This window comes from Hyaena hyaena, unplaced genomic scaffold (assembly GCF_003009895.1).
Source record: "Hyaena hyaena isolate Hyena2069 unplaced genomic scaffold, ASM300989v1 scaffold_149, whole genome shotgun sequence".
Taxonomy (NCBI): domain Eukaryota; kingdom Metazoa; phylum Chordata; class Mammalia; order Carnivora; family Hyaenidae; genus Hyaena; species Hyaena hyaena.
This window is the reverse complement of record NW_024080781.1, coordinates 503,232-528,879: the sequence shown is the minus strand read 5'-3', so window position 1 is coordinate 528,879 and position 25,648 is coordinate 503,232. Positions and strand designations below refer to the sequence as shown.

Here is a 25,648-nt window from a genome sequence, read left to right as displayed (position 1 = left end):
GTATAACCCTCCCCTAGGAAGGGGTAGAGATTTTGAACAATGACGTGGTCTAGTCTTCCTACTTGTGCAGAACGTCGGTATTACCCTGTGCTTTACCATCCCACCCACACATCTTGTGGGGGCAGGGCCCCCACGTGAGACTTGGAGCACTGCCTCCAGGGCCAGGACCTTCCCTCAGTCTCCAGAGTTCCTGATCCCACTTGAGTGTGGTGGCAGCAGGGACAGAGTAGGGGAGTCCTGATACGACTACCCTACCCAGGGTCCTTGCGTTCTCCAGTGGCTCAGTGGCAGCGTAAAGGCTTCAGAGCTTCAGCGGCTGTCTGGGAATCTCTTCACCTACCCGTCGCTCGCTCGGTGAGCAAGTGGGTTCTAAACCGTGAGAATACACTGCCGGGTCCCAGGCTACGGAGCCCACGAACATCACAGACACACCAAGAAGCCATGAGGCAGCAACAATATCTTTAACATAATCTTATATTTGGAAAAGCAGTTTAAAAAAAAAAACACTTGAGAATACAAGATAAGGTAACTGTGACTTACATAAGTGTTCACCTTATATTGCTTGGCCATTTTTTTTACATATAAATTATTGCTTACTAGCTTTGATAAATACACAGCACAATCATATATACAGAAGCAGAAAGCATGACATGGGAGAAAGAAAATACTGTTAATGGCAATTCTGGTAATTCCACAAATGTTTCATATTTACCAGCTCTTTTTATGGTGGAAAACTACGAAGTGTAGTCCCTGAGAAGTTAGGTAGACACCCTGATTGTGGGTTTTCTATCTTCTAATTGTTAATGCAAGCTGACAATGTCACAGCAGTCCTAATGAATGATGCATTAAAAGGCAAGAGTCCTTGCTTCAGGGCATCAATTTCATCCCAGTATTTAATAAACGTGTAATACGAATACAATAAATAGGCTATGCAAATAAATATTCCTCTGCTAAAAAATGTTTAGTATATACAGCTTCGCTTTATACAGTAGTACATTTTCATCTAACTTTTTGGCAATTTTTAAAAACTTTTCATCCCCCTACTAGTTTTAAGTACAAAGGCCCACTCATTAATGAGCAGGCTGAAATTTTAAGGACATGTCTTTGAAGCATTTAAAAGGAACGCTGTGTTAGATAACTGCAGTGGATCTCATCTTCCCCCTTTTTAATGTGTCTGTCTAGTTTCTGAGCAGCTTGGATCAGAACACAAGGTTTGAGATCTGCGGTGTATGTGACAGCCATAACGAGCTGACGGGGCTGGGACTGGGGCAATGGGGAAGCCCAGCTCCAGGGATCAGACATCACCAACCCCCTCTTCCCTGCAACGGTCTCTCCCTGCCCAGAGGCTGGCCTACACAGTGCAGCACCTTCTGCCAGCCAGCTGGACGGCTGGCTTTTTGCTTTGTCCTCGCGCTTGTGAATTCACTGCACGCTCCAGCCAACTTGTTTGTGGATACGGGTCTAGTGAAAGGCATTTATCTACACAGAATTAATGATACAAAAATGAAGTGAATGTAGGTCATAATACTTAGCACTGTTAACTATTTGGCAATTGTACAGATGATAAGAAAAAGTGAATTTAAAATACTGTAGCTTTGGGGGCATCTGGAAATAATGTATGAAAAAAATTTTCAGGAAGGTTGCGGGTTAGCCCACAGGAACCTGGCGTGTGCTACCTCGTAAGCAGGGCTGGTTGCCGGGACGCAGACCAATGTACAGGCCCACATGCCTGCCTGAGGGTGGTGCTGGAGCAGAAAGAACCCACTGAGAAGTGCTCGGGCACTATTCGCTGAGGAAGTTGGCAGATTAGAGATTTTCAGAGTGAATGGAGATTTTATGGAATCCCAACAATCTAAGAGCTGGAAAGGAGCTCTGATATCCTGGTCCACCCTTCTAGCCAGAACAAAATCTATTCCAAAGAGGCCTTGGTGAGTATTTGGAAAGGGAATCCCTATTTACAGGGAGCCTCACGGCCGGGCGGCTCAGCTTCGTTCAGGATAGTTTCATGCGGAGCTAAAGCCAGCCCCACAGTTCAGTCTTCAGTTCCATCTTAAGTTCTTGAGTTCTGGATTTACGTCTTCACAGGGCTTCTGAAACTTCTGAGCTGCTGATGCTTGGGTGACCTCCGGAAACCGTTGTTACATCAGACAATTTAACGTTGTTAAATCAGAAAGATTTGGAGATTCTGACATTTGGGTGACAGGGATGAAAAAGCAAATGAAAACTAAACCGAACCCTCCTTTCCCTTTGCTGCCCTGAGAGCCACACGGCCACAGCTGGAGGAAACTGTGTGCAAGCCCCTCATCGTCCCTGGCCTGTTTCTACCCACGCCATGTGGAATACTGACTACACCACTAGAATGAGTTTAAATGTGATGTATGTGTGGATTCATTTGGCTGTGTACATACTGGGATAGGGATCTAAGCAGCAGGTGTTATGCTGAAGTAGTTCTCCATTGAAAATTAGTCCTCTAGAGGTCATGTTCTGGTTGGAGTAATGGGGATGTCCTGTGAAGAGCCACCTAAGTTGTAAAATGTGGAGACAATGTCAAAGTGGCCTTGCATGATTAGACTGACCAAGTGATCCTCCCCAGCACAGGGAAAAGGTGAGAACATGGGCTTGTGCCGTAAGCCCAAGCTGTCCCCAATAATTGCCTAGTGGACAGCTTTTCCAGTGTTTGATCAGCCATCAAAAATCATCAGGAGCTGATTTTTCCTGGTCCTGATGGCTCTTGTCTCTTCCAGGGGGTCTCTGTCCATTCCCAGCAGCCTGGAGCTTTTCTTTGGGTGGATCATCCCTGGATGGTGCCTTTCTGTAAAACCCTATTAGTTTTCAGGACTGAAGTTTACACATGCTGGGACAGACCGAGTCTCTTTGAAAGTCCTACCCCAGATTTTCTCCACATGGTTCCTTCCAGCGCTCTCTCAGGCTCAGTGTGGTTCCTGAGCCCAGGAAACAGCACTGCTAACAGGGTATCAGAAAGCGTCGGACACCCTCGGTAATAAGGTATTAATGGGCCAGAAGGAAGCAGTTCTGTGTGAACGATGGAGAGATGAACAGGCAGGAGAGAACTCACACGTGTGGAAAATGAATGGGCTGAATAGAGGAAGTAGGGCCCTTGTTTTGCAGTAATGCCCAAGGCTTTTTTTCTTGTTCATTTGAAGCTCAAGGGAAATCCTCTAACCAGTTCTTAAGAACAGCATGAGGTTTTCTCTACTGTAGGAGCCCCAATCTCTAAAAATGGGAGTAAAAAGTAGACTAGAAGACTCTGAGACTCTGGAGGAAAAAGAAAAATGACAGAAAAGCTCTGGGCCTTGATTAGGAGGTGGACTTGCAGGACTTTTAAGTGTCCAACATAATCAGACATTTGGGTATTTTGGGGTTCTTTGCATTTGCTGAAAGATGGGCAGTCACTACTAAGTACCTCGCTCTTCTCTAGGCAGCGCTAAGTGCTTCACACATCAAATCCCACCTCCCCTCCCAGTGTTGGCTGTTACCATTCTCTGCTGTGGGCAAAGGAGCCTGCCGGAGGATGCAGAACACTAGGGGATCCATCGCCAGGCACAAGAACGCAGACCTCTGTGACTCTGTTCCCTCAATAAACAGTTACTGAGTGCCTAGAATCTACCAGGCAGCTGTGCTTTTTCAAAAATCACATTGTTCTCGACAAGAAATGTGAATCTTCTTGCACATGTAAGAAATTCCCTGGAAATTGAACAATGAGTCCATTTCTTAAAAATTGCTATTTTCCTTATTGGTAAAGCAACATAGTCTAACTTGCCTATAGTTGAAATTGGTTGTACAGAAACGAATTTCACCTGCAAGCCTACACTGATAAGTGATTGTGGATGCAAAGAAATGCATGCCTTGACATTTCCCTTTTGGAAATCAGAGCATGGATGCCGGCTGCGGTCCTAATTTCCTAGACACAAGTGGCTTTTGGTGATGTCACAGTTTGTACTGACAGCGGCTACTCCTTCTCCCTGGAAATATAGAGATGCTGTCACTGCCTTTAGGTGTTCAAATGAGCTGCTTCTTTGACAGCCTACAAACAGTAATCTGTCACCAGGCAATGGAAAACTCCTGTTTTGTACACACTCGTACTGAAATACTGGGTCATGGAAGGTCAAGACACGTGCTCGTCTTGATGCTGGCACATCTCAAATTGAAAACTGGGTTGGATCAACAATGCGGTCATGAGAAATCAGACTTCTCCATTTCAAGAATGCTTCTGACTCTTTTTCTGCCTTCTCGTTCTGAGAGCAGCTAGGAGAGGCCTCTCCCCATCTCTGGTGGCTGACATCAACTTCCTGAACACACTTTGCTTGGCTTTCCGGCGGGCGCCTTATGATGTACTGATAAAACTCAGCAACTTCTTCTCTCACAGGAAAGCAACGTGCTCAGCACTGACATTCCCGTAGCTCAAAGTGCCGCAAGTCCAGGGGAGGCGAGGCTGGTGGCTGGGGGAGGGGGGCCTCACACCCGAGGCTCGATCCTGTGTGACAGCTCAAACAGGGCCTGCTGGCTGTCAATGACATACAGGTGGTTGACGTAGGATTTTAACTCCTGGTGTTCCTTTGGAGACATGTCACCTCCTGGTTTTTGGAAGACACAAGACAGTCAATCCGATGAGAGCAGAAATGCTATTTTTTTAAATTAATCATTTTTTTTTCAGAAGTAGAATTTAGTGATTCATCCCCTACATATAACAGCCAGCGATCATCCCAACCAGTGTCCTCCTCAATGCCCCCCCCACCCCTTCAGCCCTTCCTTCCACCCAACACCCCACTAGCCACCCTCAGTTTGTTCTCTGTATTTAAGAGTCTCTTATGGTTTGTCTCCCTGTTTTTATCTTATTTGTGCAGAAATGCTATTTCTGAATACCAGTAAAACCTCTCATTAAGGCTTAGAGTAAATCTAGCAGGGAGATTCTCATTGGTCAGCATCCCAGAAAGGGGATCTTTATCCTAAGAGAGGAGATGCTTTTCCAGCTCAGACTAGCGCCTCAGGTCAGGTCATCAGACTGCGACGGTATTTGTTTTACTAATATTTATATAGCACTTATTACCTGATGTTGTCTAGTCTTAGTGACTATGTTACTATCTCCCCACTACAGAGTGGGAACCAGCACAGACACAGCAAGGGAGTGGCTGAACAGGCCCGGCACCCAGACCACGGGATTCCTGAGTCCATGTCTGAGGTCCTGCGTCACAGCAACTGGTGTGTAAATGGCTTTCACTGGCTCTTATATCTCAGTTGGGGGTTGTCAGAAGACACTGCTAATCTGGCCAGTGCACAGACTCAATGGTTTGTTTTAGACTTTGTATAATTCTTTGGTGTCTTTAGTTTTTGAAAAAGCAAAAAAATTAAGGAAGCATTTGAATGAACAGATATCACAGAACTGAACTTAAGCTTTACTTAATAGACCAAACAAGTTCCAGAAGCATGTGGCTGGGCTAACGTCTACCCAGCAAAGGACAAGGCAAGGGGGTTTTCCACTCCGAAGTCCGGGGTAGTTACAAAACTGAAGGGCCACAAGAGGCTTTCAGTGCCCTGTGAACATATACGTGCCAGCTGGTGACACGTTTGATAAGGAGCCTGAGATAAAGTAGCCTGGACAATGGGGCAAGCCCACTTCCCACAGGCAAAACCAAACACAATCCAAAAAAATTCCCCCCAAACCTCAAGGCACTGGGAGCCTGGCTAAACTGCCATCGAGAGACAATGTCAGTGTGAGAGATGGTGACGTCACATCCTCTTGCTTCATGGAATTTTGGACAGGAGCAGCAGGGTTCAGCCGGAGTGGAGGGACCACAGGAAGCCAAGCATTTTAATGCAGCAATTTCTTCTCTTGGTATAATCCATTTTTCCCTGCTCTGTGACAAATGTGTTCTATAATTTAAGACTTGTATGCTAAGTTTAATAGCAACAAGGCTTCCTGGTTTCAAAAAGCAAAAGTACCAGGAGTTTAAGTGTTTACCATCCCACTTGTTTGGAAGTGACCAAAAAGTTGTATTATTCTAGAACACCTTCTCTGTAAGACACTGAGAGACTGCCTTTGGTTTAGTAAATATTGGTTTAGAAAACACATGGTACAAAGGTAATTTTTTTGTTAATTTTTTAACCTTAAGAAGATGGCAGAATGAGTGGCTCCAACCATGACAAGTGATACTTGCATGGCCCTTCCTAATTAAAAACACGTTTATTTATAAATATATTTTGTCAATGTTTTATTTATTTTTGAGAGAGAAAGAGAGACGGACAGAGTGTGAGCAGGGGAGGAGCAGAGAGAGGGAGGAGGACACAGAATCCGAAACAGGAAGCAGGCTTTGAGGATGGAGCCTGACGCAGGGCTTGAACCCACGAACCACGAGATCATGACCTGGGCCGGTTGGACACTGAACCGACTGAGCCACCCAGCCAATTGATATATAAATTTCATATAATTTATATACATTATATGAATATATTTATATAATTTTGTATTTATAAATGTAATACAATTTATATTTTATTTTAGAGAGAGCATGAGTAGTGTAGAGGCAGAGGGAGGGGAGGGAGAAAGAATCTCAAGCAGGCTCTACACTCAGCACGGGGCCTGATCCCACAACCCTGGGATCATGACCTAAGCTGAAATCAAAAGTCAGACACTCAACCGACTGAGCCACCCAGGCTCCCCAGAACTTCGTAATTTTTAAGTGGCTTGATTAACATTACCTTATTTTATCCCAAATGCTGACATTGGTTTACTATGTCCATAGAAGCTGTCAAAATGGATTTCACTAATTTTACTAACAGAACAAAGAGTTCTGCTTTGTTCAATGGGGCCTTACTCCCTGGTGATGAGGCATTCAAGACAGGGTCATGGCCACCAAGCCAGTATAACCTTCCTGTCTACACTTGCAGAGACTCTTGATCAGCGAGACTGATACCTTAGAATCAGGTGAGTATGCATAAATACTTGGGAAACAAAGGTGGATGACAGAAATATGAACCCAATATTCGGCAGCATTATGCTTGCATATTTGAATGAATCTTCATGACAATGTTATGATCACTGTTTCTACTGTAAGTATATTGTACTCGTGTGCTTAATGGAGAAACATATAAACACATATCAGGTGGTAGTAGCTGATGTAAATATTTAAAACCTTAGGTCCTGGGAAGCCTGGGTGGTTCAGTTGGTTGAGTGTCTGACTCTTGATTTTGGCTCAAGTCATGATCTCATGGTTCGTGAGACTGAACCCCGCACAGGACTCTGCTTGGACAACATGGAGCCTGCTTGGGATTCTCTGTCTCTCCCCTGTCCATGCTCACTCCCCCATCCCCCCCCCCCAAATAAATAAACATTGAAAAAAAACAACAAACTTAGGTCCTGTATTTAAAACTGTCCCTTTCAAACACAAGCTTTGTAATTCATACAGAAGTTCCGTTACTCTGTAGGGGCAGTACTGCCAGCTGACTGGCCAAACTGAAAAAAACTTGCTTAAGAATATGCACTGATCTTTAGGGAGTAGGACTTTGATCTTTCTACTTCTGTATTGTTGAAAAAATTATTTTACACAGAGGATTTATAAAGCAAGTTTTTATTTAGTGGTCAGCTTTGATTGATTTATAATTACTGAACTCAACTTTCTTTTTTTTTTCTTTCTTTACTGCCCTTCATATCTATAGAAGCTGCAGGAGGCAAAGAAAAGAGCATGGGTCAGGAAGTCAGGCAGGCCTGGTCTGAATAATGGGGGAATGAATTAACTCTCTGAATCTCCATTTTCTGCTCTGCACCGCAGGGTTAATGATCTCCATGCACCAATCACCAATACTGGTATCAGGATGCCATTGCCCATGTGAACGCTCCTTGAACTCAATAAAGTTGATTTCCTTCCTTCCTGCAATGTTTTAACGCTATTTCAACATAGTGTAAATTATGCCTGAGGTTTAAAAAGGAACAAATATTCCTACACATGTTAATCTCAGCGGGGAGTCCACAAAAACGGTCAGAAAAATACCTATTCAGTGAAAGGCAGCTCCAGACAGGAAGTTTTTGTTGGAGAGGAGGAAAGATTCTGGAAGGCTGCTTTAGGCACTTTTACAAACTATATTCCAATTCCAGGAAGACTCCAAGCAAGAAGCTTAGGAACAGGGTCACCCCTGATAAACCCACTGGTACTTCTGAGCCAAGGGGGAAGGCCAACAGACTTTCTGGCTCAGGGGTACAGTGGGGAGCCTCAGCTCATCTAAAGTCACTCTGCACAGTGTAAACTTGCTGCCAAGAGAGGATAAAATACTGCTCAATCTTGTCTTCCTCTGCATCCCAAATATGTAGTGATCAAAGTAAGAGAGAATATAGTAAATGCATATTAGACTTTATAATCTGTTTCCAATTATTACCACCAAATACTCGTGATGAGGTCACAGTCTGTACCAATGTAGGGTGAATTTACATTCCACAGCCGACTTCAATTACTCACCAAACTGGTTAGTCCTGCAGTGTCTCAGTGTACGGACAGTGTCTGCAATCATATGCTGGAAGGCAGAGCAGGAAACATATCAGTGGAAGGGTCATTTAGGGTGTTTCTGGAGCAGCAATGCCTCCTGGGATGGAAGCAGAGTGCACCCTTGGGTGCAAATGGACTGCTGCATTTGGAGCTGGACTTGACTTTCACTGAGAATACTGGGCTTGGATTACAAAAAGATATTCAGTCTTCGTCCATAGCAACCGTGCTCCCAAACTTGGGTGCCCAGATTCTAACTGAGCCCTCGGTTTCCTCGTGCCATGGAGTCTAATGGCCCACTGTTTACACAGTGTAAAGAAGTTAGGGCACTCCCGCCCCAACTGCCTGTCCAAATCGGCCTTGGCGTTTCCCTTCCAGGGATGTTTGGCCTTCTCTCCATGAAGCCTCTCTGAGATTGGGAGGCTCCGCGTACAGTATACACTGGCCTCCTGTGGTTGGCGCTGCTCTGGATGAGGCCAGGTGGCCCAAGTGGCACTAGAGGACTCTGCACACCAGCCCCTGCCATATGTCACACAGTGACTTCCGTGTACTGGCTGAATGCAGGTAGGAACTCTGGTGGCATCAAGGACTCAAGTATCTCAAATCATGATAGGAAATGACATAGTCACAAAAGGCAAACGTTTTCTAAAACGCCAGCATCTTGACAGAGACCGTTTGCAGTTTACGATTTATATTCTCTCCTACGGTCTTCAGGATTCTGCTTTAATTTCTTTCTTCGAAGTTCTCCCTGATCTCTAGGCAAAAGTCTTCGTAACTTACAGCTGCCTTTGACGAGATCTCACTAGCTCATACCTGGGTACCTGCAAGAGTCTTCTAGCTCTATCATTTCTAGTTTTCCATGATGAAGGAGAAAGACCACATTTAGGACAACACCATTTCCCACTGCTATTTCTCCCCTGTGGCTGCCAGAATCATCTCCAAACACGCCGCCATCGTGCTCTAGCACTCTGGAAAGTCCAGTGACTTTCTAATTTGTTTCATATCAAAATCCAAACACCATCCCACTATTCAAGAAATCAACATTATTCATTATCTGCGCCTCCCAACTTCCCCAAATGTGTCATCATCTTTCATATCCCGCACCTAACACACCAAAGGCTCGTCCATATACAGCAAGCCCTCAGTGAATTATTGCTACAAGAATAATTTCAGTATGAAATTTTTTTTTACTTAAAAGCTGTCAGAACTGTAGAAACTTTGTTTGAATATGACCTACTTATTAAATAGTTCTCAATTGTATTTCCAGTGTATTTCTCTTCAATAGTGGAAAATTAAATAGGACAGTGATTATAGCAGGAGCTCAAGTTGCATTTGTAAAGGAAATGAGACGTGACTCACGTCTGTGAAAGTATTGTTACGTTTCCTTCCCCAAATGTTACCACTATTCCCAGGGCAGCTCTAAGCTGCCTCTCCTGCTCTAAGCGATGGCGTCACACTGATTTCTATCATGTGCCATTTATGCAGCTCACGGGAGCCTTGGGCTGGTGCAGGGCTGAGGACTGAGAGCATCAGTAAAACCTGAGTCCTGCTCCTCGTCTTCAGGTTTTCTGAAGGGGGGAGGGGGAAAATGTGCTAAAGGATGAGGCTCTCGACACAGAGGAGTCAAGAGAAGAAAGAGAGAAAGCATTTGTTTCTTCATTATTTAATAGCTGGCGACTGAAACGTTTAGAGCTGCTGAGACAGCAGAAGGAACAATGGAAATCTTATTATACCCAATGAGTGCTTCTGGGCCATCATGTCGTCTGACTTAATGTGTCGGCCTGTATCAGCCAGATAAAGAGAATACACTGAATTATTTGCTAGCTGGCTTAAGCTAATATCCATCATGAGGAATTGGCTTCTCCCCAGTTAATTCAGTTAGGTTCTATTGGTTCATTATTGTGAAAGATGATCCTGTTTTAGCTGAAGTGAAACTCTGTCCCGTGCTAAGAAAAATTCCTTGAAAACACGGACTCTATTAGGAAATTCAGCCTCATTCTCCAGCATCCAAGTGTAACGTAGGGCTATGTACAATGTATAATAGATTTTTGCCCTTTGAAAAATTTGTATTTACCCTGTCATCTCCATGCAAAGAGGGGTCAGCAGGAGGCATGCTCCATCCTCAGAGCCATCTACTGTCAGGCTCCGGAACTCACTCATGTTACAGAACCTGATCTCTCTAGAAATGACAGGCTAGCCAGTGTTTGATGGATGCGCGTGGGTGCTATGGCCCATTGTGTGCATGTATAACTGCATTTAGCTTCTAGCTGTCTTTTTAAATAAAGTTCTCTTTGGGAATTTAAAATTTTAAAGAGAATATTATTACTTATTTATGCCATGTTATTTCCTTAAACCATCTTAAAGGATTAGGGGGTACAGACAGTTATTGACTCTAACAGAAGTACTATTTGTTAGTTTGTTTTGCTCCCAGTGGTTAATCTGATTTTTTTGAGACTGAGGGAGCGCATGTGTGCGTGTGGGCAGGGCATGGGGGAAGAGGGAGGTGGAGGAGGAGGAGGAGGAAGAGGGGGAGGAGAGAGAAAGAGAAAGAGAAAGAGAGAGAGAGAGAGAGAGAGAGAGGAAGAGAATCTTAAGCAGGCTCCATACCCAGTGTGAAGACCAACTTGGGGCTCTATCTCATGACCCTGGGATCATGACTTGAGTTCAAATTAAGAGTCAGATGCTTAACCGACTGAGCCACCTGGGAGCCTCAGTCTGAAGTCTTGACACATCTGAAAGCAAAACCTTAGATTACATTAGCTGTCATCAAAAGACTCCCACTGGACTGTTGGAGAAAGTAGTGGAAGCCCAGAAATGCTGATCAGAATGAGAAACAGGGATGTGGGGATCTTTCCATGGCTCTTTTCCATTTGTGCCTTTATCAAATTGTTCTCTCACTTCAGTGGCACTATCCGAGGGGCAATAACACAAGGAACTTAACCAAACCACTGGTTCACCTGGGGGAGGTCAACTGCCAGTCTCCCCTTAACAGACAACAGTCAGCTTATAGAGTGTAACTGTTCACCCAAGTTCCCTCTAAGTTAGTCACAGGGAAACTTACTAGCCCTTTACAGGGAATTCTACTCAGTGCAATACACCTCATCCCACATCTTCACACATGCTCCCCAAAACTTGTTAGGCATTCTTAACCAGATGCACTGGCCATGATTTGAAGCAGATACTGACCAAAGGCTTCATTTGCCTGAAATCGTTTCATTCATACCAAACACTGGAGATTAACCTATACAAAGTCAAGAATGTTAGTGCCTGTAGTCTTTGGTTGCAGATAGGTGCCCTGGGACCTTCAGAATATGACACAATGAGGGTTGCCTGGGTGGCTCAGTCGTTTGAGCATCCAACTTCAGCTCAGGTCATGGATCTCTCAGTTCATGAGTTTGAGCCCTGCATCAGGCTCTGTGTTGACATCTCGGGCCTGAAGCCTGCTTCAGATTCTGTGTCTCCCTCTCTCTGCCCCTCCCACTGCTCACACCTGGGTCTCTCTCTCTCTCTCTCTCTCTCTCAAAAATAAACATTAAGGGGCGCCTGGGTGGCTTAGTCGGTTAAGCGTCTGACTTTTGCTTAGGTCATGATCTCGTGGTTCGTGGGTTTGAGCCCCGCGTCGGGCTCTGTGCTGACTGCCAGCTCAGAGCCTGGAGCCTATTTCAGAGTCTGTATCTCCTTCTCTCTCTGACCCTCCCCTGCTCATGCTCGCACACTCTCTCTCTCTCCTAGAAATAAATAAAAATATTAAAAAAAATAAATAAGTATTAAAAAATTTACAATTATCTTAAAAAAATAGAACATGACACAGTGATACAGAACACATCTCTAAAGAACATGTACAAAAAAGCCTCACTCTGAATACCCATTTCTGGCTGTGCTGTTTGACTGTAGCATCTAAAATAACAGCTCTGGGGTGCCTGGGTGGCTCAGCTGGTTGAGTGTCTGACTCTTGGTTTTGGCTTAGGTCATGATCTCACAATTTTGTGAGTTCGAGCTCCGTGTCAGGCTCTGTGCTGGCAGCATAGAGCTTGCTTAGGATTCTCTCTCCCTCTCCCCTGCTTGCACTGTCTCTCTCTCAAAATAAATAAACTTAAAACAAAATTTTAAATAACTGAGCTCTGATTATAAAGCACTTAGGACACAGGGATTTCAAGAGTTATAGACATATCTACTTTAAAAACAACGGGGCACAAATCAGTCATCCTCAAGCGATTAAAATGGAGCTACAGCAGGATATCCCAAGGTGTCCGCCTCCCAGATTCTAGGTGCTTGGATTTTCAAGTAGCACAGCGGTCCTCTGTCGCCTCACCCCATGTGTGGCGAGTTAACCTGGTTACCATTCTTGGAGCAAGAATGAAAGCATGCACTTTCCTTACAATGGGAAAAGGGAGAGATAATGAAATGTACGTACCAGTTTTTCAAAATTGACAAGATTATCCAAAAATGTTTTATTTCCTTCATGAATAAATGTTACATCTGAAAATTAAAAACAGAAAGATGTATGTGCCATTAGGAATAGATCATAAGTCAGGGCTAAGGAGGTCTAGAGGCAATGCAACTTATCAATTTTTCTCAAACATTACGCATTATTCCATGCATTTGACAAGGCACCTTGAACTTGAATCTGTATGGTATTCAATATGAAAAGGCATAATTTTAAGTGTGTGTGTGGGAATATTATAACATTAATGCAGTTATATATATTGTACTTCAGCCTGCTTAACAGAAGCTAACACTATTTATTCTATAACTTAGCCAGTCCATTATTGTTTTAAGCCAGAACCCTGAGCAGAAAAGAACTAAATACCCGGAAACAAAGGAATTTTCATATTTATGTGTTTGCTTTTAAACAATCCATGGCAAAGTGTATAGGGCTTGCTTTACCTACAATGGTAGAAGATTTAGATTGAGATGTTAAAATGTAGATTTTTGGGTATCAAAACCAGTGCCTGGGGTGCCTGGGCGGCTCAGTCGGTTGGGTGTCCGACTTCAGCTCAGGTCATGATCTCGCGGTTGATGGTTAGAGCCCCGCGTCGGGCTCTGTGCTGACAGCTAGCTCAGAGCCTGGATCCTGCTTCCGATTCTGTATCTCCCTCTCTCTCTGACCCTTCCCTGCTCATGCTGTCTCTCTCTCTCTCTCAAAAATAAATAAAATATATAAAAAAAATAAACAGTGCCTGATTGTGCATCAGATATGAGGAAAAGGACAGGTTGGAAAATGGCAAAGCTTCTGTCCCTACTCAATGGGTAGAAAGAAAGCATCACTGCTGGAAAGAATCCCACTTTCCTTAGGGTGAAAGTACATTTTCAGCGGAAGGGAAAGTTACATTTGGTTTGAGCCTCACCTGCACTGGAAGTGACAGAAGATATTCAAACAAAAACCTCCTTCTGGTTGCAAAAATCCTAAGTGCCTTCTCAAGAGTAAGGGATTTGGGAATTAGTTACAATAAAGACAGCAGCTGACGATCAGTGAGTGGATGACTCAGAAACTCAGATCAGAGGGTCAATGACTGAGCACTAGGGAATCCTCACAGATAAGAATCAAAGAGCCTGCAAATAATTATGTCAGATCACAAACATGGAGGACAAACCAAATGAAAATTATCTTGTTGAAATAACCTGACATAAAAGAGGCAAAAGAACAGCTTAAGATTCCTATAAATAGAAAGGGAAATCACTTGCATTTAATCAAGACTTTCATCCTGCTGGTCCCTAAGGGGCAATTACGAGATAGGTGCTGCACACCTGCCTACCAGGCACTTGGCTGCTGAGCTTTCACTGCCCACCAGGGGGCGGCACCAGTCACAGAGTTGCGTGATCCCCTGATCCAGACCTTTCCTCAAGGAATCCCTTAGGTACAGCTTCCAGCACTGACTGCAAAGTTTTCCTAAGCTTTTTTCCCCCTTTACTAAAACTGATGTTCTAATAGGAAAACAATTTACAATTACACAGCTGGCTGGCAAACTCTCTGCTTATTTTATTGTCTTTCATGACTTTGCTTTCAGAAAGGAAGCATAAGCTTTCATTCTGTGATGTGATACTTAAAGTAGTTGGCGCATTAGCTTTTACCTTTTCTATGTGTAGCAAAGAATGGCGTGTGCACTCTTTATCTACATTACACATCACCTAAAAGCCCACTCTCCCCTAACTCCATCAGACCTCGGGTTACCAACACCCTGAGTCACTTGGTCCATTTCCCAGTGTTACATTATTGCCCTCTTCTCCCCATGTTCCCAAGGATGATGATGGGGTGATGACAATAATGGCACTTATCTCTATTAACAGCATCAGACAGAGCACTAACGAACGACTGTAAGGTAAAACCCTAGCAGGACAGAATGTGAAGAACCTGTGAGCCAAAGAACACGCACGGCTGGTCCATGATCACAGCTCTACTCCTCCCAGCCGGGACTCAAACCCAGAGAGCCTTCTTCCTCTTCACCACTGTGCCTCTCTGGGAGCTCACAATGAATGACTTGGATGAGGGAGGGAGGCTGGGAGGGAAGGGGACAGAGAGAGAGAAAGAAACCTGGGATCTCAGAACTTAAGCCATGGGCTGTGAAGCAATTCTGGGTACCCACCAGGCTGAGTGTAGGAAAGGAGTACCTTTCACCAGGAGACACCTGAACACTCTCCACACACTTCATATAACAGAACTGCCAGATGAAATGACTCTACTTGTTGATAGCAATTAAAAGAGGAGGAGGAAATATACAAGCACCCAGATTTTCCTTTTATTTAAATACACTCACAAATCTGCAATAATCATCTCTGCTCTAAGATCCATACAGAGCCCACCAGAGGACCTCGGTTAATCTTCAAACCCCTGTTGATTACTGACTCTACTGGGAAGGACTACCATCTTCAAAACGCTGCATGAAACAGACTATTTGGCTGCTTTGGACTTTAGGTCAGCTGGATCCTTTCTCCCACACTTATTTAGGGCCTCCTATTCATCTGCTTTCTGAATAGATTCCACACCACAGTAGGAGGGCAACTACATCAAAAGGCAAGAATTCAGCTGGGAAATAGGAGAGCTGATGGCTGCAAGGACCCTCAGCTTGTTCGTTCACTTGATAATCTCCATGCTTACTGGGAACTGAAGGTCTCAAAAAAAAAAAAAAAAAAAAAAGAAGAAGAAGAAGAAGAAAAAAAGAAAAAGAAACGCGGGAGGCCTAATCCTTCTTAACACCCAAGGAGTTCAATTTGGTCCTTTTCCTCTAATAGCAAGTCAAAGTGGGAGGCACAAGGGGCAGGGGCGAGTTTTCATTAAAAAGTTGGTTGTTCTAAAGTAGTTTATTACAACTTTACATAATTTTTGCAATTATAAAACCCCAAAATTAACGTTGTTTATTTTTTCCAAAATGTTGTGTTTAGGCATGATACATATTTAAAATTTTCACCTTATAGTCCTTTGGAAATTATTTCAGACAAAGTAATTTAAAATTTTTTTTTAATTTTTATTTACTTTTTTGAGAGAGACACAGTATGAGCAGGGGAGGAGCAGAGAGAGAGGGAGACACAGAATCCGAAGCAGGCTCCAGGCTCCAGCTGTCAGTGCAGAGCCCATTGTGGGCTTGAACCCATGAATCCTGAGATCATGACCTGAGCCAACGTCCCAGACTCAACCGACTGAGCCACCCCGGTGCCCCAGACAAAAATGATAATTTTAAAGAAAGTGCTAACGATGTTTATTTTTATAATCACAAAATACTTAAAAGAGAAAACTAACTGCTTGTTTAAACTCAAGAAGGCTTCTAATGAAAAAAAAAAACATGTTTACTAGAGTGAATGAGTGAATGTATTTTCAGTAGAAAACAGGGAAATTTGTTTTGCTGCCAACAAAGAGGTCTAGATAAACTCAGTAGAGCAGAAAATTGCATCCAAGCTAAGATATAAGTGTGAGACACGTGGCTGAATTAAATATTTTTTGGGGGAAATCTAGAATATACAGCAAAAACCACTGCTCATATCTAAGTAAGCTAAAGGGACAGTGTCCACTAATTCCATTACCTTAAAAATTATGGTTCAATTTTTTTTTCTGCTTAAAATCAATTCCTTTCCCAGATCTGTCCTCATTTCCAGCTTCCTATTTGTGTCTAAATGATTCTAAGTGTTACATCCCACCTGCCACCCCACCGTCCAGTTGAAGGTGTTTTATTTTGCAAATAAAAATCATAAACCTGAGTAAACTTTTAAAGTGCTCTTTTGGCATTACAATCCCTCATTTCACCCATTAACATTTAGCAGAATCTTTTCAGCATGAAGGCAGCATCTGCACGCCTCTTAGTTGTGCTAGTACAGTATTGTTTCACAAAGATTCCTGCTTTTACTAGACGCAGGCTAGATGGGGAGCTGAAGGGAATCAGGGCAATTCAGAAATTCTCTGAGCCCTGGTTGTTCTGGAGAGAGGGTGAGGAAGGAAGATCAGCTTTATTGCCATTGCCCATATAGCAGCGGGGGGAGGGGGACAGGGAGAACGGCAGGGCCATCCAGCAACACAGTTCCTAGGTAACTCATTTCCAGAATGACATTTATGAATCCAGTTAGTGGGGCCAGACCCAGCAGAAATTAGAAGCCTCTGAAGGACACAGGCTATATAAAAGAGTATTCCTACAAAATCCCTTGGGAAGAATAAAAATATGGCAAAAAAAAAAAAAAAAAAAAGACCAAATCCCTTTTCCCTGGAAAGCACCTAAGTAGAATATATACTGAATGTTAGCAGAATAGGCCAATATAAAAACAACTTCCTTTTAATTAAACCTCTCCGTTTGAAAGAGACCACTGAGATCTCATCAACAAATGTAACTAACATGTTTCAGGATGAATTATTTGGTGCTCTATAGGAGAAGTCAGGGGACTAGCTTGTGGCTGTCACATACTTTCCCAAACGGGTTTCACTCCTGGAGAAAGAAAGTATGTCCCCCACCAACATTTTCATACACCATACTGCCTGTGTTGACCAAAGGTATTTCTCACACGTCAGAGCCATTGTTTGCTCTCTGAAATTTAAGCTGCAAATGTAGACAGCATGATTGCTGTTTGGGTTCCTTACTCCAGCCTTATTCTTGGTTGAATTAAGTGGATGGTAAACTCTAAGAAAATAAGACGGTGCTTAGAAGCAGAGCAAAATAAAAACACACGCTTCCAGTCCCAAGTTTTGGAAGTCAGGTGAAAATGCTTTGTTATCTCTCAAGTACAATTAAGTATTTCAGGTACCTCAGAAATAACCGAGCATTTAAAAAACAATTACAAGCAAACACAGTTAGATGTAATGTCAAAGTTAGTCTCAAGAAATACACCTAGAGTCCCCCTTTTTCTTTTGGCCCCTCATAGTTAGAATGACACACTTCTGAAGATGGAATTGCATAAATGAAAATTGTTACCTTTAAGCAACAGAGGCATGAATGGGATTTTGGGTGGTTTCATCTTTTTGAAAGCATCTCTGTAGGCTTTGTGATTCAGGGAAGGATCCTTCCAAATCAAGCAGATGACAAAGAGAAAGAAAAATCAATGTGCTGCAGAAACAATTCTAAATCCACTTTTGCTATACAATTTGAACATGATTTAGATATCGAGAGGTTCTTCCTCAGAACAAAGTAGATAAAGGTTTCCTAGGAGAATAAACTCACTAAATTAGGGCAGGAAATGTGGCAATGAATGAAAGTCAACTTATTGGTTTACAATAATGGGAAATGACTGCAAAAGAGAAGCACCTTTTGATTGCCCTATTATTTTCCTCAAATAGGTTCCTTAAGTACAGTTTCCTCTGCATAATTTCTATCATGAGGTAACCCCAAAGTCTTTTGTTAGGTACATCGCAAAGAAAAACCTCCCTTATACTGCAGAAACAATGCACAGAAAGTAAGAGCACATTGTTTTATTGTGTTCAGAAAAGAAACTACATTTTAAAAAACCTAAATCTAAGAAATGGTAGAATGGAGAAAAAGGAGAAAACAGTAAAAAGACGCTGTTCTGTAGTCATAAGACACTGACTACACACTCCATTTATAACAGTTAATTCTGTAGGCTTTGACGTGGACTAGATGCTTAAAAATCTGCATTGTGAAAATCGGGTCAAAAGGACCATCCTCACTACCTTTTTCCACGGAGAGGAAGAGGCATTAACTGTCCACTCCTTCATTCCTTAAGAAGTAAAGCCACATTTTCATATACAAGGGATGTAGGCTAAGCTACCTGACATGGTGAAGTGCACGTGCTGGCCATTACAATCTAGAAGGAAATTTGTTACGATCAATTAATTTGAAGAGTAAGTCCCCTTTGGGTCACTACTTACTGTTAAACTCTCGAGTTCAGAGAAAAGTTTCTTAAACTTCCCAGGGATTTTCTAAAATCAAACAAACAAAATACAAAAAGGAAAAGGTCAAAGAAGTCAGTTATTTTCAGAGGCACTAGGGGGAACTTTTCCTAAGCTGTACTGGCATGTGTCTCATTTCTGAGCATAATAAATACCTCTCTCATTTGGTTCTACCCCACTTGCTTCTCACTAGGCAATCTTCATCATGCCTTCATGTGACATTCCTTGGGAGTGTTGCTCAAGACAGTTTAAAATAATTCACAGCTATGTGACTCAAAAGTCTACTGGTTAGACATTCCACACACTGGTGATTTTTTAATACAAACTTGAATTTCAGCTCCATATCCCACCTTTGGTGAATGCTCTTGTCTTCTTACAGAGTCTTGCTGAGTGGGAAATAATATTGGCTGACATTTTTTGTTTAAATGATAGAATTGTATTTTACTGCAGAGGGGTAAATCATGAAAGGCTGTAAAAACCCTAAGTGACGAAGCCTGCACGTCAGTGGTTAGGAACTGCTGAATAGGAAAGATCAACCACATCCATATGTGGCATGTAAAATCATAGAGGGTCAAAACATATGCCATCCACCCAAATAAAACTGTGGGCCCAAGCCAGAAGCACCTGGGATTTTCCAGCCTGCCTCTGACATGAATAAGGAAAACTTTGGATACCTTCCATGCTGACTTAGTAGTCAGTCAGTCTGAATTTGAATTCCGACTCTGCCCCTTCTAGTTGGGTGGTTTGCTGTGAGTCTCCACTTGCCCTTCTGTGGGCCAAGTGGAAATGGTCCAAGACCTCCTTCTCATTTGCCTGGCCCATTTTCTACCAGCCATGGCACTGATGAGTTGCCTGCACACAGCAAGCAGTCTATGTGTGCACAAAATGTATGCCGTTCGAACGCAATTAGTTCTCTTCTCAATTTCTGCAAATCAAAGCTTCTTCCCAGGTTTAATTCAAATTCCACTTTCTTCTGACCTTTGCTGGCCATTTCCCTCCTGCTCCGATCAACTGTGGCATTTGCTTTACACCTCCTTTCGTCTCACAATATGCGTGCAGGTCGTGTTTGCTTAACCAGGGAAGGCAGGCCTTTCGTTTCTTTTCTTTTGCACTCCTTTAAGGGGCACTGACCCTGACCCCCAGGTCACCACCATGCATTCCAATGGCGTATGGTCCCTGATGCAAAGACAGTGAATCCCTACATTGTTCAGAGCTCTGAGCTGAGATCTAATGTAAAGAAAAGCTAGCTGGCCTATGTTGTAGGAGTTTGAAGCGGGAACATGAGAATGGAGTGGTGACAGGAGGTGAATCAGAGAGGGCTGGAGAGAAGCTTGAGACCACAGGAGCCACATGGAGCCCAGGGCCATAAGGGAGCAAGAAGCCTGGATGGTTAAAGAGAAAATGATGAGGGAGAGATAAGGTACATGCAGTGGGGCAGTCAGTCGGTAGGGAACAGTGAGACCGAGAAAGAAACAAAAGCCCAAAAAGAAGGTGATGGGGCCGGGGGAGAGGCTGAGAGCTTCTAGACACATTTAGGGATGCCCCGGTTTCAGTTCCTCTCTCGTATGCCCTTTATAGTCTGTGGTTCAAAGCTTGGATTAACAAAGTGGCCCTCTCCCCCTCAGAACCCGAGTGGCCAGCATCATGCAGCAGGGACAGAGGCAGAGCCCTGACTTGGGAGGCCTGAAACATAACACTTTGCAGGACCCTCTTTGGAAAAAAGGAATACAAAATTATTTCACTCCCGCAAATTTTACAAAGATAGACATCGTCCACTGAACACAATGCCTGGAGCCCTGCAAGACAGAGGACCGGAAGCTTAAATTCATTAGCATATCAACAAATCTGCTCTGGACACATGTCATCACTTTTGAAAGGACCAGCATGGGGCTGTAACCACACTATCATGGCGCCAGGGCGGAAAACAAATATGTATGTGTGTATATTTTATGTTCTATTATATAATAGAACCATTTTGAAAGCCATTTGATCAAAATAGTCCTGCTTGACACATTCATTTTTAACATTTTTTTTCCTAATGGTACTTATCTCATTTAAACCATTTAAATCAACTTATTTTAAATAAAGGCCTTTTGTTGGCATGTTTCCTGTTCAGTTTTATTTGTCCCTCCCCCATGTGCCCTTTCCATGTGGGCCCCCAAGGCTCACCTCCCAGGTCTGCGACAGCCGGCTCACAGAAGCAGTGTTGAGGCCCATCACAATAGCAAAGAAAGAATTCAGGTTCCTCTGGGCTTTGCAGCTATGGAATGAAAGAAAGCACAAGGTACTTGGAGCATCATGCTTCTGCCAGATGACCCTACAAGATAAAGCCCCAAAGACTCTCCTAGGCCACAGAGTTCAATGTCCAGGGCAGGGCTGAACTCTGCTCCATGGCCAACACACACTGACCTATGGGTGGGGGGTGGTATCCCCTCCACTCTTCCTAACACAGGTGACAGATTCCAAACGCTGGGGTCCATCCTTACCTCTAGGAAAAGATCTGTGCTCCTGACACCCCCTGGATACATCAATAGATTCCTCCTTTTAAAATATCTATTTTGAATGATACATTTAAAGTTTCAACTGAAAACTCTTGAATTCATGTTTCTTTATATATAGCATATTCTCATTGTAACAGCTCTCTCGGCCATCTCCTTAATCAGGGTCTCTTTAATCAGGATGCTGTCTTTAAGTTTTGACAGACAAGGCCCTCCCACTTCACTGGTCTGAGCCTCCCCTCCAAAGACATTCAGATGCATTTTCCTCACTCTCAACAAAGTAGCTACTGTATTACTTATCTCTATAAAATATGGGATATATCGTGGGGGATACTGTCCCACATTTCTTATTTAGAGAAAAAAAGGAGGAAAAATGCAAAATAAAATCACATTGAGCTCCTTTCACTCTCTAAGCTTATCTGTTCTGCATCACGTCAGTCATGCCCTTCAACCTAATTGGTTAAAATTCCACTAACTCTCAAAGCCCCGGCGGGGGCGGGGGCGGGGGTGGGGTGTGGGGGAGTGTGGGGGGGGGTGTGGGCAGGGTACTTAGTCTCCCAGTTCAGCCAGGACAGCCTATGAGTTCCAGACACTCCTTTTTCTGGGGCGCATTAAAAAACACTTCTCTGAGACAAGTTTTTAAAATTAAGAAATCACTCTAATTTGATAAATATGAAGAAATATGAAAATGCTCAACAGTAAGCCAGTGCACAGAAACTACCTGGTATATAATAACTTGGCTTGGACCAGATACTCTCTGTCCCATCACATCTTCACCAATGTCTTAGATGGAACTTGGGAACAGTGCATATACAACTCTGTATCCTGCTTCTTCCATTATACTACATTATAGTGTATACTATGAATTCTTCACTATCATCATTAATGGCTCTATAACTTCATCAAAAACATATTTCATGGTGTGCTTACTTATTGCCCTATTGTTGAAATTTAAGTTATTCTCATTTCAATATAATTCAATTCAATACGGAGGGCTGCAATGAGTACCTCTGTGTATAAAACTTTTTAACTGTATTTATAGGGGTTTTTTTGTTTGTTTGTTTGTTTGCTTGCTTGTTTTGAAAGAAAGCTAACAGGCAGGCAGGGCAAGGACAGAGACAGAGGGGAGAGAAAATCTCAAGCAGGCTCCAAGCTCTGTGCTGAGCTTGATGCAGGGCTTGATCTCATGACCTGAACTGAAATTGAGAGTTAGATGCTTAACCAACTGAGCCTCCCAGGTGCCCCTATTTATCGTTCTTTTAATTAAGTGAGACCTCCAGTATTTACATGATTGGTCAAAAGCTATCTTGAAGTTTCCAGACACATTAAAAACTGTCCCTAGAAACGGTATTCCTTTCCAGTGGCACAGATTGGGTTTACAAGTATTTAGTTTAGAACAAGAAGAATGCCTGGCGCTGTAGCAGGAGTAACATACGCAGCTGGCTGTGCCCTGGCAGGTCCTCCCTAAGTGGCCTGCTCCTGGTGCCAGCCTCATGGGCTAGACACCACCCGAGGACAGCTGTGGTTGGCCCCCAGGGCAGAGAAGGTCCTTCGGGGAGCATCTGGAAGTTCTATCCCCATTAACTGTGGAACGTGGAAAGGCACTGCCGCCTCCGCACCTAGGGTCCAGAATCTGCAGGGGGGACACAGTCCTGCAGCACCCCCCCCATCCCCCCCACTGCTGGGTCTCCATGGGCTGGTCTGTGCCTCTCACAGTCTTCCTTTCCTGGCTTCTGGCCCTGCCTGCAGTTCGAGGGGAGGCAAGAGAATGCAAGACTCAGTCTGATTGGCCATTTTATCTGGTTTCTGCCACCTTTCTCCTGGGTGAACGCTATTTGGTATATTCCACAATAAACAAGTAAAGATGCCTTCAGGTCAATGATTTAGAAATCCACCTGTTTTCGTAAATCATTGGTCACTAAAGCCATCAATACTTCGACTCTGTTTCCCTTCTGTCATTTACTTCCCTCAATCACCCTTTCTGTCTCATCACACCCCTGGAAAGTTCACACCAGCCAGGACAGACTTGAGTCAGCTCCATCTCTCTCTCTCTCTCTTTCTGTTTTTTAAAAAGAGTTAAGAAATCTCTACAGCCACTGTGGGGCTCGAACTTACAACCCTGAGATCAAGAGATCAAGGGTATGCTCTACCGACTGAGTCAGCCAGGCACGCCCCCTTGTTTTTGAGTCAGCTCATCTCTTGAAGTAATGATTGAGGTGAGAGGCTCCTGTGGTCAGCAAGAAGTGTCTGGCTCCTATGTCACAGCTAGAGGCTCTCACTTACTCCCTGGTCCTCTCACTTCCTCCATGAGGGAGGCCCCATGGTTCTGTGATTCCTCACTAGACATTAAGTTCCTTATGGCTTGAGTATGGATGCATTTCATTTTTATATTCTGCCTGTCACCTCAAAACCTCGTATACACCAAGCCTTTCACACAGCATTTGCTGGAGTTGAAAACAAGACTTTTTGGGGAAATGGTTTTATCGTTATTCATTATAGAAAGGTTTATTAATTCCTCATTTTATTTAACATCATTTATCTATCTGGAATCTTAGATAGAATTCTCATCTTTTAATCTTTTAGCTCCCATAAATAACTGTCCTCTTTTTCAGTCATCCTTACAATTAACAAAAAAAGTACATATAACTAACATCTGAATCTGTAAACAGAAAAACATGATTTCTCTCCAAGACAAATTGATACAGTACAAATACTGGATACCAATCCAGTCTGGAATCCTTTGTTACCCATTCATTCCACGATAAGAACAGACTGACACTGAAACATTCCAGTTTAGCAAACACTCCTTTGTCTGTGTGAGGAAATAAACTCCACTCAATCCACAGAGGTGGGGGGTGGGGATGGGGAGAAGGAAGGGAAACATGAATATGCAAATAGATGCCTTAGGCAGGGGAGACACTTCATGATCATGGAAATTACTGTTTTCCCTTGGTTATTCCTACTAGTGTGATTATGAGGAATTTAACTTTATGTTTCTGTTGGCATTCTATTCCATGGGCTGGGGATAGAGAGACCAGTACAGTAAATAATTCAAGAGCATGAGGCCATATGGAGAAGATGTGAATATATTTCATTTCCCGGAGGATAGATATAATCTTATACTGGAACTAAGCTGTGTGGTGTCATTTTACTCCTTGGGACATTAACATCCCGCTTCTTCAAGTAACTGACATTTATAAGAAAGCTTTTGATCCACAAGAGCCTCACCTTTATGAATTGCATAGACCATTTGCAATGCACTGGCCAAATCAAAAAAAGGAACATTCACCATAAAAACCAACCAAGATGTAGGCGCATCTGTTATTTCTCTCTCCTTCCATTCCCAGTCACGCCAAACACCAGCTTAGGTACTTCTATTATTTCTTGCTAGGTAAACAAAATATCGTGCTTTGCCTACAGTTCAGTCTATGCGCTACTCTCAGATCAACCTTTCTGGGGGACAGCTCTGCTCCTATGGGTCTCCCGCACAGACACTTGGCAATGAATCCCTGTCTTCTCAATTCAGTCCAAACTCTCTGACCTGAAATTCAACATCCTTCACAGTTTGTTTTTATCTTCCTTTGCAGATCAATCTCCTGCACCTTCCTTACAAATATCCCTCCACTGTGGCCAAAGTGGGTGAGGTTTCTTTTCCTTGACCAGATGCTGCCTGCCTCCCATGAACCCCTCTACCACCCTCCTCCTATGAGGTTCCCCTCCAAGGAGAGTGTGCGCTGTTGGAATCCTATCCGTCTAGTTCGCAGATTTCAAATACAGCCTTGAATGCTACTTCCTTCATGAATGTTTTTTGAATCCTCCTTTTCCACACTGTTGGCCTAAGAGCCTCCCCTCCTCTAAGGCCCCCAACAGAACCTGATCTCAGAATAGGGCACTCCCCCCTTCTCTGCTGCACGTCAGCCATTTGAGTTATCAAAGCATCTCCTCCAGCAGGCTGCAAACTCCTCAAGGCCAAGGATTGTGTGCAAGGTTAGTGTGGTTTCCCCAAAGTGCCCTGCATGGATCTGCACACGTAATGAGTGATCAATACATAGTTCCTGAACGCATTGCATGGATGTATACTCCAAACCTGTGACGTAAAAACTATTTTGGAAGACGAAGGCGAAATAAAATGGGAAGCCGAAGGAACTGGGAAAGATTCTGATTCACGCTGCCCACTTCTGTTGGAAGCTGCCCCAGGAGCAGTCTCAGGATACAAATCTGGTATTTGAAGAGATGCTCCCAGCAAGTTACTAAAATGTCATTCAACTAACCTTTACTGAGTCACTGCTATTTACCAAGTTCTGCGCCAGACATCTCAGGTACCGTGTTTGATTAGC

General features: G+C 43.4%; 1 protein-coding gene across 2 annotated transcripts in view; it reads right to left on the bottom strand.

Moving 5' to 3' along the window:
• Positions 1 to 458: 458 nt before the first annotated feature.
• Positions 459 to 25,648, bottom strand: part of RAPGEF5 (Rap guanine nucleotide exchange factor 5) — a 223,580-nt gene continuing 198,390 nt past the window's right edge. For both annotated transcript variants that reach the window (XM_039238850.1, XM_039238851.1), the window contains 6 exons: positions 20,983 to 21,073; positions 18,793 to 18,843; positions 17,882 to 17,969; positions 12,907 to 12,971; positions 8,469 to 8,523; positions 459 to 4,595 (listed from right to left, as the gene is read on the bottom strand). In XM_039238850.1, coding sequence (XP_039094781.1) covers positions 4,477 to 4,595; positions 8,469 to 8,523; positions 12,907 to 12,971; positions 17,882 to 17,969; positions 18,793 to 18,843; positions 20,983 to 21,073 — 469 coding nt within the window. In that variant the 3' untranslated portion in view covers positions 459 to 4,476. The remainder of the gene's footprint in view (positions 4,596 to 8,468; positions 8,524 to 12,906; positions 12,972 to 17,881; positions 17,970 to 18,792; positions 18,844 to 20,982; positions 21,074 to 25,648) is intronic.